Here is an 18,257-nt window from a genome sequence, read left to right as displayed (position 1 = left end):
GACTATATATACCAAACTTTCCTTATCTAGTCATCTGTCAATGGACATTTGGGTTGATTCCAACTCTTGGCTATTGTAAATAGACCTGCAATAAACACGGGAGTACACGTATTCCTTTGACATGATGATTTCCATTCTTTTGGCTATTCCATTCTTTTGCTGGGTTGTATGGCAGTTCTATCTGTAGCTGTTTGAGGAACCTCCATACTTTTTTCCACAATGGCTGCACTAATTTACAGTCCCACCAACAGTGTAGGAGTGTTCCCCTTTCTCCACATCCTTGTCAGCCTTTGTTATTCTCTGTCTGTTTGATAGTAGCCAGTCTAACTGGGGTGAGATGATACTTCAGTGCAGTTTGATTTGCCTTTCCCTGAATCTCATTTAAAATAGTCAATTAAAAAATTGAAATACTCAGGCATCAATTTAACCAAAGAGATCTCTACAACGAGAACCACAAATCACAGCTGAAAGAAATTAAAGAGGACACAAAAAGATGGAAGGACATTCCACATTCCATGCTCTTGGATTGGAAGAATTAACATTGAGAAAATGTCCATACTACCAAAAGTAATCTACAGGTTCAATGCAATCCCCATCAAAATACCAATGACATTCTTCACAGAAATAGAAAAAACAATCCTAACATTCATATGGAAAAACAAAAGACCCTGAATAGCCAAAGCAATTCTGAGCAAAAAAAAAATAAAGCTGGAGGCATAATCTCCCTGAATTCAAACTATACTACAAGGCTATAGTAACTAAAACAGCATGGTGCTGACACAAAAACACCCAGACCAATGGAACAGAATAGAGAACCCAGAAATCAACCCACATACTTACAGCCAACTGACCTTGGACAAAGACAACAAAAACATACATTGGGGAAAAGACTGCCTCTTCAATAAACAGTGCTGGGAAAACTGGAAATCCACATGCAGAAAAATGAAACTAGACCTGTACCTTTCATTATATACCAAAATCAACTCAAAATGAATTAAAGACTTATATATAAGACCTGAAACTATAAAACTCTTAAAAGAAAACAGGGGAAATGCTTCAGGATATAGGACTGGGCAAAGACTTTATGAATATGACCGCAAAAGCAGAAAAAGAAAAAATTAAACAAATGGGATTATATAAAACTAAAAAGCTTCTGCATAGCAAAAGAAACAATTAACAGAGCGAAAAGACAACCTAGAGGATGGGAGAAAATATTTGCACATTATGCATCAGACAAGGGATTAATATCCAGAATATACAAAGAACTCAAACAACTCAACAGTAAGAAAACAAGTAACCCAATTAAAAAATGGGCAAAGGAGATGAATACACATTTATCATATGAGGATATACAAATGACTTCTTTTTTCTGTTTGAGAAAACAGAAAGCATAGATGTGAGGCAAAAATCTGCTTTCTTTTTTTTCTTTCTCTTTTTGAGAAAATGACCTTGATTCCTCCCTCACACTTGGTTGATACTTTGGCTGGATTCTAGGTTGAAAACCTTTTCATCAAAAGTAAAGGCATTGCATCTTTAATTTCTGGTTTCTACAATTGCCATTAAGAAGTCTTATGCCATTCTGATTTCTGAACTTCTATCAGTGGTCTTCTTCGTGTTCCCTCTCTTGGAAATTTTAGGAAAATTTGATCTGAGTTGTTCTTTACCTCTCTGGATACTAAGTCTTGAAAATCATCTCCTTCAGTTCTGGGATTTTTTTCCTATTATTTCTTTGATAAAAAATGAAACTTTTTATTTCCTCTATTTCCTTCCTCTAGAAATCCTGTTAGTTGGACAAGGACCGCTTTGTTTCATCCTCTCATTCTGTTAGCTGTTCTCTCCTGCTCTCCACCTCATTGTCTTCTTCATTTTTATTCTGATAGATTTCTCCAACTTTATCCCCTAATTTTTTTTATAGAATTAAAAATTTCTGTCATTATGTTTAATTTTCAAAGACTTGTTCTTATATTTTGACTGCATTTAAAAATAATATTCTGGATGTTTTTCATAGATTCAAATTTTTCTTTTATCTTTTTTAGGACACTAATTGTGGTTTTTAAAAAGTGTTCATTTTCTTCCAGCATTGTGTTGATTTCTTTTTTCCTCTTTGTTTTGGAATCTGTTTTCAATGGGAGGAGGTTTTCTTAAACATTTTGACGATTCTTGGATGGTCTTCACATTTAATTGTGAAGCCTGAGAAGCTGATTGGAATGTATGTGTCTGAGGAAGCTTCCTTCTGGTTGTTGGGTGGGGACCCGCTGTTGTGTTGGGGGTCCCCTAATGTCAGTGTCTGAATCTCTTCCCTGGCATATGTCAGTTTCAGCAGAGAGGAATTTGCTGGTCTCTCACCTGGACAGTAAGTGCCTGAAGCCTCAGCTCAGTGACTTGAGAAGGGGCTAAAGGTCTCAAGGCTCAGTATGTGGACTCTCATTTAACTCCCCTCCCATTTTTAGCACAGTGCCTTAGTTTGGTTGGTGGTACCTTTGAATCTAGAGTTGTCCTGGTTAAGTTTTCTGTTGTCCTTGTTTATTTGTTTGTTTTCCACACAGAAAGGCATCCTGCTGAGAAGGGGGATCTAGATTCTAGTTAGCCCTTAAGTGACCTAAACATTGTTTTTGCTTTCAGAGCCCCTCCACCCTGCATTCAGAGATACCAGCTACCTCCCACTCTGAAGCCTTGATGAAGAGTGAAAAACAGCTCAGTTCTTGTCTTTCTCTCCCTCTACAGGCAGTCAGCTCTCATCTCTCTTGGCTCTGCTAAGCGACCTCTCCTCCGTCTTCTTTCCCTCTTTCAAATGTTTCATCTACTCTGTCTGTTCTTCTGATCTATTTGCCCTTATGAGAGTATAAATATTTCCTCTATACCGTCATTTTAGTGAGGTTTGGGGACAGAGTGGGATTAAAAATGGACACATTCAATTCCCCTATCTTTAACAGAGAGTTATTTGTAGATTTGTTTTGTTTTGGGAGTGGTGGTGGGTGAGGGGAGAACTGAGTATGTAGATGGACTAAAAGCAACCATGAATCTACTTTTTCCCAAAGATTCATGTTCATCCAGGATCGTAAAGGTTACAATGACTGGTTCTCAGGCGCACGTCAGTTCTTCTGCTGCCTTTCCTGCCTAGAAAGCTTCCAGAGCTTTTCTTACTGGCTGCAACCATAGAGGTGCTGTTAGGTCTTGAGTGCCAGAATGAAGGCCCAAGGCCCACGGAGGAATCCCACAGACATTACATCACCATCGTGCTAAGTTCATCTTTGGCCAGCAATCTCTCCATGGGGAGTGCTCAGAAGCACCATTCCAGAAGAACCAGCACAAGCATCCTTTTTTCTATCCCTGCTTTGGACTGTTGTTGCATTGAATGCATAAGGATTGATTGTTACTAGGCCCAGAAACCTTAGTCTAGTCCTTCACTTTCAGGAGACCAGTTTCTCATCCATGAAATGTAATATTAAACCAAAATCTTCCTAAGGTGTTTTTAGTGTTGATGTTTCCAACTGAGGAGAGCTGGGAAGGCTTCGTGGAGGAGGTCTTCAACTAAGGCAGGAGGGACAGTAGCTGAAGTACACCCTCCCACTGAGTCATGAAGGGCTCTGATCAGGGATAGAACCAGATCAAGGTTTAATATATCTGGAGGGCTTGCCAAGAGATGACAGGTGATAGTCCAGGGTAGCATCTAGAGTCAAGGAGGCCCAACATGTAGTGATGAAGTGTCCCAACAAGTTGTCATAGAGGATATCAGGAGTATGTAATAGAGATTCAAGCAGGCAGGCAACATTATGAAAATCTGTCACAGAAAACAGGACACTAGCCACCAGACTGAAGTTCAGGAGCAGAATTCTAGACCAAGAGAAAGTCTTCAGAGTAGAGTATGTGTTGCCAAGAACAAGGCAGGGTTCCATTCACACAAGAGCCAGTGAACCAGTCAGGACACCCAGCAGGAACTCAGACAGGGCCATGAGACAGGAATCTAGTGGACTTGAATGATGTTGGAGGACATTGATTCTGGAGCAAGGTCAGAGCCTAGTTGTCTGCCCCAGGTGTGGTTGAGTGGGACCATGGTGATATTGATTCCCAGAATATTAGGGTTATTCCTAACTGTGGGGCAAGACATGAACTTGCCAGGGGAGATAGGGGAAGCAGCACTTAAGAGAGCCCTTCTGTGAGGAATTGAGGAATCTGCAGGTTGGTAATCGTTTGAGATACTCAGTGAAGGGTGCTAATGGAAATCAAGACTAAGGAGCTATGGGCACCCCCACCACCTGACAGTAGGCAAGAGTACACGCAGGGCCCTAGGCAGGATCCATGGGCAATGCCCACCTCCTAGCAAAGGCAGGAGCATGCCTGGGATCCTAGGCAGGAGCCATGGACAGCACCCACTTCAACCCCCAGAAGAAGGCAGAAGCATGCTGAACACACAATTTCCATTTGGGTGGTCCACCACAGCCACTGCAACAGCCACTGCTGCTGCAAGAGCTGCTTGCTGCCACAGTAGCAGTCACAGCCACTATGCAGGCAGCCTGCCACCCACTTGACTACATTGACACAAGGAGAGTCACCAGCAGAGACCAGAAAAAGAAGAGGATGTCTCTCTCCTCAAAGCTCACACTAGAGTAATAGAAGAAGCAACTGCTCTACCAGATGATCAGACATAAATGCAGAGATACTAGAAATATGGAAAAATCAAGAAAATATGACACCACCAAAGGAATATGGTAATTCTCAAGTACCAAACCCTATAGAGTAGGAAACCCTTGAAATGACTGAAAAGGAATTCCAAGCAATAATCTTAAGGAAATTGGCTGCGATGTGAAAAGACTCAGTCAGACAATATAATGAAATGAGAAAAAAAAAAAAAAATCAAGAATATGAAGGAGGAAATTTACAAAGAGATTAATACCTTAAAAAAGAAAGTAGCAGAACTCCTAGAGCTGAAAGGAATCATTCAACAAAAATAAAAACCACAACCAAGAGCTTGAACAGCAGGCTAGAGCAAGCAGAAGAAATCATTTCTGATCTCAAAGGTAGTCTTTTTAAAATAACCGAGACAGACAAAAAAAAAAAAAAGGGAAGAAATATGAAGAAAATCTCAGAGAACTAGCAGACCACTTTAAGTATCACTCATATCATAGGTGTTCCAGAAGGAGAGAAGAATGGAAAAGGCATATAGAAAGCCTATTCAACAAAATAATAATGGAAAACTTCCCAGTTACAGGGAGAGACATGTACCTTTTGACCCAGGAGGCTGCAATATCCTCTAACAAATTCAACCCAAAAAGATCCTCTCCAAGACACATTATAGTCAAACTAGCAAAACTCAGTGACAAAGAGAGAATCCTAAAATCAGCAAGAGAAAAGTGTTCAGTCATTGATAAAGGAGCCCCTATCAGAATAAAAGCAGATTTCTCAACAGAAACTGTACAGGTCAGAAGAAAATGGGATGATATATTCAAAATACTAAAAGAAAAAAACCTGCTAGCCAGGAATACTATTCTTAGCAAGGCAATTCTTCAGAAATGAGAAAAAAATAGTGTATTTTCCAGACAAAAATGAAAACTATATGATTTCACCACTATATAACCAGCCCTGCAAGAAATCCTCAAAGGAGTTCTATATCTGGAATACAAAAAATGATAACCACTATCACAAATGCACAAGAAAGAAATAAACCCACTGGTAGAACAAAAATGCAAATGAGAAAGAGAAAGAAACTAAATCTTACCACCTCAAAAAACCAACAAACATCAAAGACCAACAATAAGAGGAAAAGAAAGGAACAAAAGATATTTAAGACATGCAAATGAAAATTGATAAAATGGCAGGAGTAAGACAACACCTTTCAATGACAACTCTAAAAATCAATGGTTTAAACTCAGCAATCAAAAGAATCAGACTGACTGATTGGATTGAAAACCTAGACCCAATTATCTGCTGTCTTCAGGAGACTCACCTCACCTGTAAAGACACACAGACATTAATAGTGAAGGAATGGAAAAAGATATACCACATGAATGGAAACCAAAACCAAGTAGGAGTAGCTATTCTTATATTGGGTAAAACAGACTTTAAACCAAAACCATCAAAAGAGACAAAGAAGGCCACTATATAATGATCTATCCAGCAAGAAGATATAACAATTATAAATATATGTGTACCCAACACAGAGCACCCAGATATATAAAGCAAACACTATTAGGCCTAAAGAAAGAGATAGGCCCCAATACAAATAATAGTGGGGGACCTGAACACCCTCTCTCACTACTGGACAAATCACCTAGGCAGCAAACCAACTGAGAGATACAGGATTTAAACTACAGTTTAGACCAATTGGACCAGGCAGATATCTACAGGACATTTCATCTAACAACTATAGAATATACATTCTTCTCATCAGCACTTGGAACTTTCTCTAGGATAGAGCACATGTTAGGTCACAAATCAATTCTCAACAAGTTTTAAAAAATTGAGATCATTTCAAGTATCTTTTCAGACTGCAATGGATTAAAACTAGAAATCAATAACAAGCAAAACTCTGCAAACTATACAAACACATGGAAATTAAACAACAGGCTCCTGAATGACCTATGGGTCCAAGAAGAAATTAACCAGGAAATCAAAAAGTCTCTTGAAACTAATGAAAATAAAGACACATCATAACAAAACCTGTGCAATACTGCAAAAGTGGTACTAACAGGGAAAGTTATTGCAATAAACACATCAAAAGAATAGAAAGATTTCAAATAAACAACCCAATGCTATAACACTAAGAACTAGAAAAATAAGAACAATCCAATCCCCAAATTAGTAGATGGAAAGAAATAATTAAGATCAGTGCAGAACTAAATGAAACAGAGACCCCCAAAATGATACAAAGGATCAATGAAACAAAAAGTTGGCTTTTTGAGAAGATAAACAAAATAGACAAACCATTAGCTAGGCTAACTAAAAAAAAAAAAAAAAAAAAAAAAAAAAAAAAAAAAAAAAAAAAAGAGAGAGAAGACCCAAATGACCCAAATTACAAAAATCAGAAATGAAAAAGGAGACATTACATCCAATATCACAGAAATAAATCATTAGAGACTACTATAAACAGCTATACTCCAACAAATTTGAAAGAAAATGGATGAATTTTTGGACATGTACAAACTACCAAAACTGAACCAAGAAGAAACAGAAAATCTGAAGCAAACAGTTACAAGCAATGACATTGAAGCAGGAATCAGTAGTCTCCCAACAAAGAAGCCCAGGACCAGATGGCTTTACTGCTGAATTCTACCAAATCTTTAAAGAATTAATACCAATTCTCTTCAAACTATTCCAAAAAAATTGAAACAGAAGCTATTCTCCCAAATTCACTCTGTGAGGCCAACATCACCCTGACACCAAAACCAAATACAACAAAATAAAAAACGACCTTCAAATATCTCTGATGAACATAAACACAAAAATCCTCAACAAAATATTAGCAATCAGAATACAGCAACACATCAAAAAATTATACACCATGATCAAGTGGGATTTATCCCAGGGATGCAGGGATGGTTCAACATAATGTAAGTCAATAAATATGATACACCACATTAACAAAATCAAGGACAAAAACCATTTGATTATCTCAACAGATTCAGAAAAAGCATTTGACAAAATTCAACATTGCATCATGATAATGACTCAGAAAATCAGAATCTTAAAAATGTTCCAAAGGTTGGCATCATACAGATGAACATCTTTTAGCCATAACACAAATAAGTTAAAAATCAATAATAAACAATGATTTAAAAAAGATTCATACCATGGGCCGGCCCGGTGGCGCACTGGTTAGTGCGCTGCTTGGGAAGCGCGGCGGCGCTCCCGTCCGAGGGTTCGGATCCCACATACAGACCGGCTCCCGCTCACTGGCTGAGCGAGGCACGGGAGCAACACCGAGGGTTGCAATCCCGTTGCCGGTCCCCGGTCCGGTACGGGGGCAACACTGAGGGTTGCGATCCGTTGCCGGACACGGAAAAAAGACAAAAGACAAAAAAAAAAAAAAAAGAAGAAAAGTATCTCAATACAATAAAAGTCATATACAACAAACCCACTGCCAATGTCATCCTGAAAAGCTTTCAGTTTTTTCCCTAAGAACAGGAAGAAGACAAGGATGCTACTCTCACCACTCATATTTAACATAGGATTGGAATTACTAGCCAGAGCAATCAGGCAAGAGAAAGAAATAAAGGGCATCCAGATTGGAAAAGACAAAGTCAAATTGCCCCTGTTTGCAGATGACATGACCCCACATATAGAGAAACCTAAAGACTCTACCAAAGTCCTCTTAGAGCTGATAAACAATTTCAGTAAAGTTGCAGGGTACAAAATCAACATGCAAAAATCAATAGTATTTTTATACTCCAATAATGAACTAGCAGAAAAAGAAATCAAGAAAGCTAGCCCATTTACAACAGTCACACACACACACAAAAACCCAAAACAAAAAAACCTAGGAATCAATTTAACCAAGGAGGTGAAAGATCTCTACAATGAGAGATATAAATTACTGCTGAAAGAAATTCAGAAGGTCACAAAAGATGGAAAGACATTCCATGCGCTTGGATAGTGCAAGAATATACATTGTGAAAATGTCCATACTATCCAAAGTGATCTACAGTTTCAGTGCAATCCCCATCAAAATACCAATGACATTCTTCACAGAAATAGAAAAAACAATCCTAACATTCATATGGAACAACAGAAGATCTCAAATAGCCAAAGCAATCCTGAGGGGGGAAAAAAAAAGCCAGATGGAGGCATTACACTATCTGACTTCAAATTATACCACAAAGCTATAGTAACCAAAACAGCATGGTACTGGCATAAAAACAGACACTTAGACCAATGGAACAGAATAGAGAACCCAGAAATCATGCACATACTTAGAGCCAACTGATATTTGGCAAGGGCAACAGGAGCTTACATTGGGAAAAGGACTGCCTCTTCAACAAGTGATGCTAGGAAAACTGGACATCCATACATAGAAGGAAACTAGATCTGTACCTCTTGTCATATACCCAAATCAACTCAAAATGGATAGAAGACATATATAAGAACTGCAACTATAAAACTAGTGAAAGAAAACAGGAGAAACACTTCAGGAAGTAGGACTGGGCAAAGACTTTATGAATAAGACCAGGCAACAAAAGAAAAAATAAGAAAAGCACAAAAAAAGAAAAGCACAGGCAACAAAAGAAAAAATAAATAAAATATTTATTAAAATATTTATAAAAATAAATATTATTATAAATTAAATAATAAATTAAATTAAATTAAAAATTTAAAATTAATTATTGGCCTGACTGCACTCTATTATGTCACTCTTTAATGTCACTCTATTATGTCACACTTTAATTTATTATTAAATTAAAAAATAAATATTTATGAATATAAATATTTATAAAAAATAAATAAAATAAATAAATAAGGAAAGCACAGGCAACAAAAGAAAAAATAAACAAATGGGATTATATCAAACTAAAAGCCTTCTGCACAGCAAAAGAAACAGTTAACAGAGTGAAAAGACAACCTACAGAATGGTAGGAAATATTCACAAACTATGTATCTGACAAGGGATTAATAGCCAGAATATACAAGGAACTCAAACAATTTAACAATAAAAAACAAGTAACTCAACTAAAAAATGGGCAAAGGAGCTGAATAAAACATTTCTCAAAAGAAGGTATACAAATGGCCAAGAGACAAATGAAAAAAAAATGCTCAACATCGCTCAGCATCAGGGTGCAAATCAAAACACACTGAGATATCATCTCACTCCAGTTTGACTGGACAGTATCAAAAAGACAGAGAATAACAAATGCTGATGAAGATGTGGAGAAAGGGAAACCTTCCTACACTGTTGGTGGGACTGTAAATCAGTACAGCCATTATGGAAAACAGTATGGAGTTTTCTCAAACAACTACAGATAGAACTGCCACATGACCCAGCAATCCCTCTGCTGGTTATATACTCAAAGGGATGGAAATCATTATCACAGCTCGATTTACAATAGCTAAGAGTTGGAACCAACCTAAACATCCATTGATGGACAACTGGATAAGGAAAATGTGGTATATATACACAATGGAATACTACTCAGCCATAAAAAGAATGAAATTCTGCCATTTGCAGCAACATGGATGAACTCAGAGAAAATTATGTTAAGTGAAATAAGTCAGGTACAGAAAGAGAAATACCACATGTCCTTACTCATAAGTAGGAACTGAAAAAAATAAACAACAACAACAACAAAAAAAAAAAAAAAGAAAGAAAAAGAAAGATAGAGCAATCACAATAATTCCTTGAACTTTCAAAAGAAGAGAATAGAACTGAGGCCAGCAGAGGTGGAAAAGGGGTAGGTGGGGGGGGGTAGGGTGGAGAGGTGGGAAAGGGGTAGGTGGTAGGGAGAAATTGGTAAAGGTCCACAAAAAATGTTTGCATTGTGTAATGATTAAAAAAAAAAGAATAAGGAGGACTTCCCTGGAAAATTGAAAACAGGAGTAAAGAGGAGAGGCTAGGAAATGCAGATATAAAGAATGGCAAGTGGCTCAGTGTGCCTGAAGCACAGACTGTGAGAGGAGAAACAACGGGAAATACATTCACTTGAAGAGAGGCTAGTGCAGCCTGGGGTGCCATACAGGAAATACATTCACTTGAAGAGAGGCTAGTGCAGCCTGGGGTGCCATACAGGCCGTGCTTAGGAATTTATAATAGACTCTGCAGAATGTGTGTTGCAACAGTGCAAGCTAATGAAAGCATAGGAGCCCGCAGACGTGGAAAGTTTTTGGATGCATCAGATAAGGGAGGACAAAGGCTTGAACCAGGGTAATTACAGGGAAATGGAAAGGGACAGATAGTGTATGAATATAGCCTCAGAGCAGGAACTTTGAATTTTTTCCATATGGTACTAATAAAAACTTCAGCTGGCTTTTTTCAACTAGAAATCATTGCAACCAATACAGGCTCAAGTGTATATTTGTGCTGGCTCTCTTTGATGAGAGGAGTAATCTGTAACCTTGAAATAGATTATTGCTAACAATTTATATGGGGCTCATATGAGGAACAAGCCCATTGTCATGAGTGACATAATAGAGTGCAGTCAGGCCAATAATTAAACTAGCTAGCACTGATGAAATGATCATTATGACTACTTACAAATGCAGCTACTGTTTATTAAGTGCCTGCAATGTACTGGCCATATTACATATCTTACCTGGAAAATTGCATGGTCAGTTTTATTGCTCATTTTACATATGAGAAAGCTGCTTAGTGAGTTAAGCAATTTGAGCAAATTTACACAACTAGTAAGTAGCGGAAGTAGGCTTAAATCTTGATTTGTTTGACCTGACATCCTGAGATCTTTCAATAAATATCGCATGTCACCTCTGCTTACTATAAACTGTTGGGCTGGCCAGTTAGCTCAGATGGTTAGAGTGCAGCCTTATAACAGTAAGGTCATGGGTTCAGATCCCTGCACTGGCCAGCCACCAAAAACAAAAACAACAAACAAAAAAACCAAAAAACGGTAAATCAAAGAACCCAGTCCTTTAAAAAAATTAAATAAATATAGTCTGTCACTTATTTATTTCATATAAATTTAGTTATTTTCCTTTTTGAATTCTTGTAACCATAACTAAAAATTCTTTTAAAGCATATACATATGTGTATATGTGTGTGTGTGTATATATATGTATGTATATATATATATACACACATAGGTATCCATATATTCACACACATTTGTATATATCTTGTGCAAACTGGAAAAGTGCCTGTAATTTTTCCTTCATTTCTTACAGCTTCATGGTCCTTTACTCACCTTGGTTGACCTCGTAGACCTGTGTGTAGATATTTCAAAAGGCTGTGTCTACCTGGAACAGATGCACTTCATTCACAGGTACAATGATACTCTGGATGCAAGGTTATTTTGGATATTGACACAATAATCACCTGTAGTTTTGGTAAAACACACAAGATAATTAAACATTTTCATTCCTTCAAAATAGCAATAATTTCTGTACAAAGTCACTCTTTTCTACAGACCTACAACTGTTTCTTGTCTGACAACTGGAACTTTATTATTATTATTATTATTAAATAAGCCTTCTGCCATAGGGATCTGGCAGCTCGGAATTGCCTTGTCTCTGTGAAAGACTATACCAGTCCTTCACGGACAGTGAAGATTGGGGACTTTGGACTTGCGAGAGACATTTATAAAAATGATTACTACAGGAAGAGAGGTGAAGGCCTGCTTCCTGTTCGATGGATGGCTCCAGAAAGTTTGATGGATGGAATCTTCACTACTCAATCTGATGTATGGTGAGCTTAACGAAACACAGAGAAATATGGGCAAACCATCAAATGTTAGAGCCCAGAAGGGATCTTAAAGGGACAGCTGATCTTTTTTGTATGTGAGAAAACAGGAGACCAGAGAAGGTTAAGTGATTTGCCTCAAGCTAAAGTGAAAGCTGGTGGTCAAGGTGGGACTATTCCTGGGTCTCAGCAGTTTCCACCCCTCCCCCAATCAATTTTGAACTTTTATCTTACTAATACGTATAAAATAGAGACATTTACTTCAAGAATTTTATTACACTCCAAAGGCATAGAAGCATATGAATAATGGGAATTGGTACTTATGAACTAATGTCCAACCATGTGCCCAAATGCCTACAATTTTGGAATGCTTGGTCATTAATTTATAAATATACTTTAACTCATGGATTGCCAAAAGATTAAGACATTGGGGATGTTTATTATTTGGACATCTATTTTTGAATAAGACCCCTCATTTTTGCTTGTTGACCCCCAACTGTTGACTAAAGCTGCTAAAAACAGAGATTTGTTCAACGACTTTTAAGCTGGGCTAGCCCTAGGCAAAATTGTGGATGAAATAAAATTGGTCCTCAGTGCTGCCAATTTGTATTCACGCCTTTCCTCTCCATTCTTACTATCACTCTATCCCTCTTAATCTCTGGGGGAAAATGGTGAAATGCTCACCTGCTCGCATCTTGGAGTATCCGCATTTTGATGTACTGAAAGCCCTAGGAGATGGAGGCTTTCAGTGAGGTTTCAGCCAGGGGAGGAACAGAGTGTGCTTGTTTGTATGCATATGTATGTGTGTGTGCACGTGTGTGTGTCTGTGTCTCTGCTGTGTGTGTGCATGTGTACCCCCGCTAAGCCTTCCCTTCAACTTTGAAGTGTTGTTCTTATGCAGTGGCTTGTTCTACTTTTTCTTAAGGCAGCCTGCTTTAAAGTCTACCATTTGCCTTTTATAGGGCCAATAATGCCAATCACAAAGTAGACTCTGATAGCCCCAGGAATAATAATGTTGGAGAAACTACTGTAAACCTGATGTTTGTAATAAGTATAATTAAAGCAAACTCTTTAATATCCTTAGGTCTTTTGGAATTCTGATTTGGGAGATTTTAACTCTTGGTCATCAACCTTATCCAGCTCATTCCAACTTTGATGTTTTAAACTATGTGCAAACAGGAGGGAGACTGGAGCCACCAAGAAATTGTCCTGATGATCTGTAAGTTAATTAGGTTAACATAAGCACTCAAAAACCAAAAAACTGTTCTCATGTAATCTTAAATTTCATTGGTATGGTATGTTAAAATAAAAACTGGAATTTATACATTTGTACATCCCACATAAAATGTAAATTAATTGTGGCACAGAATTAATCAAATACATAATGGTTTCTTTTTATTTATGAGCATGATATTTCACTCCGAAACAAATTTTGGAGACAATATATTTATACGCCTGGTTAAGTGAATTCTAATAAATAAACAAAAGCTCTGTGTATGTGTGTGTACGCACACACACATACAGATTCATTTTATTTTGGGAGACCTGATTTGGCTAATATCTTAATCTGCATATTAAAAGATTTTACTAAATAGGAATATATTGCTTAAAAGTTGGATTGCCTTTGTTGATATAGCTTATATTGACTGATGGGACATAGTATTACTACACATTATCCGCTTATGAACTTAACACAAAATGGCTAAATATTAGTAATTCTATCAAATTGATCCTGGCTACTATTGAATTCTAATAGTAATCCTTAGGGCCGGCCCGGTGGCGCACTGGATAGTGCGCCGCTTGGGAAGCGCAGCGGCGCTCCCGCCGAGGGTTCGGATCCCACATACAGACCGATTCCCGCTCACGGGCTGAGCGAGGCGCGGGAGCAACACCGAGGGTTGCGGTCCCGTTGCCGGTCCCGGTCCGGTGCGGGGGCGACACTGAGGGTTGTGATCCGTTGCCGGACACGGAAAAAGACAAAAAAAAAAAAAAAAAAAAAAAAGAAAAGTTAGTGATTTGGGGTCTATTTATAAAAGAAAAAAAATGCTGTGTTATTATGCTGAGAGTTATCTGCCTCCTTGTGGACAAGCTCAGCAGAAATATTAAATCTTGAAAGTTTTTCCAAGAGGTTTTTTTATCCAAGAAGTTTCTAAAAGAACAAATAATCAACAAGTATAAACTCTATTATGTGCCTGATACCATGCTAAGGATTATGTGGATAACAAAGGTGTTTAAACCAGGGCCACAGCTCTTCAGCATCTAAGAATGTATTTTGAATGAAAAGACATGCACACGGAGCAGTTGGACGACAAGCCAACATGTAATAAAGTGCTAAACTGTGTGGTACAGACAAGTGCAAAAGGAATTAGCGGTATGCGAATGCACACCGTGGTTGTACTGCCTTGACTCTGTTGTGTTATTTAGAGGATTATTCAGACTTGAGCCAAAAGATGATTAAGAGCTGGGCACCTTGGTTGGATGTTCTACTGGGTGAATGTTTTTGTATTATTTAAATCTTCCAGCTAGAAGAAGATTCGAACCACTGCTTGTTTCAGATTTAGCTTTTACAGCTTCTGGAATATTTATGGGGAAATTAGATATATTCACACCTGACCAAGTTTGGTAACAGAGCCAAAAAAAAAAAAAAAGTTCATGATCCTTTTGGGGGGAGATGGGAAAAATATTCTGTAAACTAAGGATAAGAAATTATACAAAATTTGAAAACCTTTGATCTAGGGCTTGAGGAAAAAACCCCAGCACACCTAAATGTGAAATGTTTTAATTACATAGTTAGCAAAGTAATGACTGTTTTGCATCTCCTACACATCTGTCAAACACTCAGAAATTTTCCCCAGAATTTCAATTACACATAATCATCCTTATGCTGTTAGGATTTTATCTGGCTTATTTCCTTCTGCCCCAGGGGGTAATGTACCTCGTCATAATCATGAAATACTTTTGGATATGTACCTTAGGAACAAATCTCTGAATTATACAATTTGACTGATATGTTCAATTATTTTGTTTGGGGAGGATGGAGGCAGATAATAAATTGCTGTATTGTGAAGCAGAAAAATGTAGGTTTGTGAAGCAGAAAAATGTAGGTATGTTGAACTTTGCTTTGTCTGAAGATACGTAAAAATCTAGAAGAAAGAATAATGAGTGCTAGAAAAATACTGGAAAACTATTCCTGATTATGAGTGGGAAAAGATAATGTTTTATCTAGTTTTACTTTAAATAATTCATTCGTTGCATACATTATTGCCCTAATATTGTATAAAAACATAATTTTTATAAAAACATAATTTTCTTGAAACCAAAATTTTCCATTGGAGCTTTTGAAGTTCACTTGAACATCATTAATAAAAAGTAAACAATGCTCCAAGTTCCCCAAGTGCTGTCTGACTCTGCGGCGCCCCGTGAAGGGTTAAAGATATGTTGCCAATCAGGAAGACAAGCTGTGCTAGGAAATGGAGCTCTCAGGGATGCCATTCAATCTGGTCAGGCCTTAAGTTGTCATGATAAAGATTAACTACTCTCCTTAGAGTACAGAGGAAACTGATTTTTATTTGAAGCAGTCTCTGAGATCACAGGCCCAGCTTAGAGGGTTGAAAGTCTGCACTGAGCCACGCTGCACCTCCTATTCACTGCTTAAATACTCAGCACCTGGATGCACTCTGGGCCAGGTGAGCCCATAGATGGCTACACTGTACTCAGCTATTAGTGGAATGCTGGGTTCAGAGCATTCCTGCCCTTCTCCCCATAGCCTGGGATGTATGGTGCAAAGCCCAGCCGTCAGTATTCTCATCAGCCTTTGCTTTTCACGACCACTACACACACTCCTAAGAAGAAACGGGATCAAAGGGCAATCTTTGAGAGCTCTTTGGGTTCAATGACAGAGCTCAAGTGAGAACGCTTTGGGGTTCTATGACAGATGATCAGAGTGGCAAGTGGAATTACTGGAGAGGCCCTCAGCTGTAGGAGGCCACAACAGGAGAACATGGAGGCTCACCATCTTATTTTTACACTTTAAAAATATGTGCTCCTAGATGCTAATTAGGTCTCTCCAGGATTGGGTATAATGAGTAAGGGAATTCTTGAAATCTGTATTTTATGTGCCTTGTTTAAATGCCTATGGAAACTTGCCCCATTAATATTGAAAGATGCTATGAAATTTTCATCTGTTGAACTTCAATTGCTGTATGTATCCAAGGACTTTAATATTCGTAGAGACTAATACTGAACAAGGCTAATGAGTCTCAGAAGTAAAGGGTTTGCATGGTGAGTGGAGGAATGTGAACCCGATATTTAGGCAAATGAGAAACTTCAACTATAACGAGTATTTTCCTAGAACTAGAACCCAGGTAAATTTTAACAGACTTGAAGGACCTGCAAGTTTATTTAGAATAATATGTTTGATTATTTGTGACTATAACTTAGTGTAAGTATATAATGCATGAACAGAATTCTGACAGGGGCATATTTGTGAGGGAAAGCTGTGCCAAAGCTATAGTTGTTGTTGAGAATTTACTTTAAAGATATAAGAAACACATTTTTTAGGATTATTAAATTCTTAAAATCCTCTTTATTTTATTCCATTGCCAGTTTGTTGCTATATTCTTTGTGTAAAGAACACAGTTGTATTCTTTACTTTTTGTAAAAAAAAAAAAAGTAAAAGTTTTATTGCTTTATTTAGCTCTTCTTTTCTTAATCCTCATTTGTCCCTGGATGGTGGAACAGAGAGGTTTTATATATTAAAATGGTCATATGTGTTTGCCATCGGAAAGTTAAGTAAAGAAAAACGATTGAATTCAATATAAATTAAAACCTCCATAGATGAAAAAATTAGGGATATCTGTTTAAATAAATTACATAGATCAAACAGGAGCTTGAACTTTGGGAGGGCAGAGCAAGTGGGTTAGATGCAGGCTGCTAAGTGGCAGCTGTAAGGATGCCTTCTCTCCTTCCTTCCATCTCCTCCTCTTCCTCCTCGCCCTTCTCCCTTCTTTCTTCTTCCTTTCCTTCTAAATAATCTCCACTAAGTATCTTGAATCCTTTGTAGAATCAAGCAGGATATAAATAAATAAAATAAGTAAAAACTTCATAATTTAAATATGACAAATCTTGAGAGATTCTGTTTATGCCTCAGCAATATCTTTGAATTACAGCTTTACTTTCATAAAGGAAATGTTTCCTGTAGAGAATAATAATAATACTACTTCAGTTTCTCCTCTTAACTCTTAGGACAACCCTTGGATTAGTCATCAAGATTCTACTTTAACTATGGGTTTAAATTCCTTGATATGGTATCAGTTATAGTACCTTATTTCAAAGTCAAATGATCCTTCATTGAGATTTTTGTATCATCCCTATTTCTAAATGGCACAGTGTAATAAGCAAATATGTAAAAGATTAAGTTGTCTTTCACTTATTTCTCAGTTATGATTCTAACTTTTTAAAAATAGAGTGAAGTTTGGTATTCTATATACAGAATGTAAATTCCTTGTAGTATATATGAGAAGTCATCAGGTCAACACGTAGAAAGCAGCCCAATGTTAGGTTTCTTCATAATGCCCTGTTATTGAGTACTAACTCTGACCTGAAGTGCTTGTCAGGAAATGAAATAAATGGAAGTGGTGTTTGCATGCCACATTGTAATGGAATGGAGATTGCATTATGATTCCTAAAATAGATGCTAGCTATTTTAAATACAATACCTCTAATGCTTTCTGGGTCATTGTCACCTAGTGATTGGATGTAACCTTGCTCTACCTCTATTGCCATTTTCTGAGTACAAACCACCTATATCTCCCTAGTCTTCTTTAATAGCTTCCAGCTTGCCCCTCTACAGTCTATTGTCCACATATCAGCCAGAGTAATCCTTTAAAAATGTAAAGGTCATGCCTGCTTTAAAACCTTC

General features: G+C 37.5%; 1 protein-coding gene across 2 annotated transcripts in view; it reads left to right on the top strand.

Moving 5' to 3' along the window:
• Positions 1 to 18,257, top strand: part of ROS1 (ROS proto-oncogene 1 , receptor tyrosine kinase) — a 129,710-nt gene that overhangs the window by 101,593 nt on the left and 9,860 nt on the right. For both annotated transcript variants that reach the window (XM_008583823.1, XM_008583822.1), the window contains exons 40-42: positions 11,824 to 11,921; positions 12,140 to 12,343; positions 13,422 to 13,556. In XM_008583823.1, coding sequence (XP_008582045.1) covers positions 11,824 to 11,921; positions 12,140 to 12,343; positions 13,422 to 13,556 — 437 coding nt within the window. The remainder of the gene's footprint in view (positions 1 to 11,823; positions 11,922 to 12,139; positions 12,344 to 13,421; positions 13,557 to 18,257) is intronic.

The sequence above is a fragment of the Galeopterus variegatus genome, unplaced genomic scaffold (genome assembly GCF_000696425.1).
Source record: "Galeopterus variegatus unplaced genomic scaffold, G_variegatus-3.0.2 Scaffold3053, whole genome shotgun sequence".
In the NCBI taxonomy this organism is placed as follows: domain Eukaryota; kingdom Metazoa; phylum Chordata; class Mammalia; order Dermoptera; family Cynocephalidae; genus Galeopterus; species Galeopterus variegatus.
This window is presented reverse-complemented; position numbering and strand designations above follow the sequence as displayed.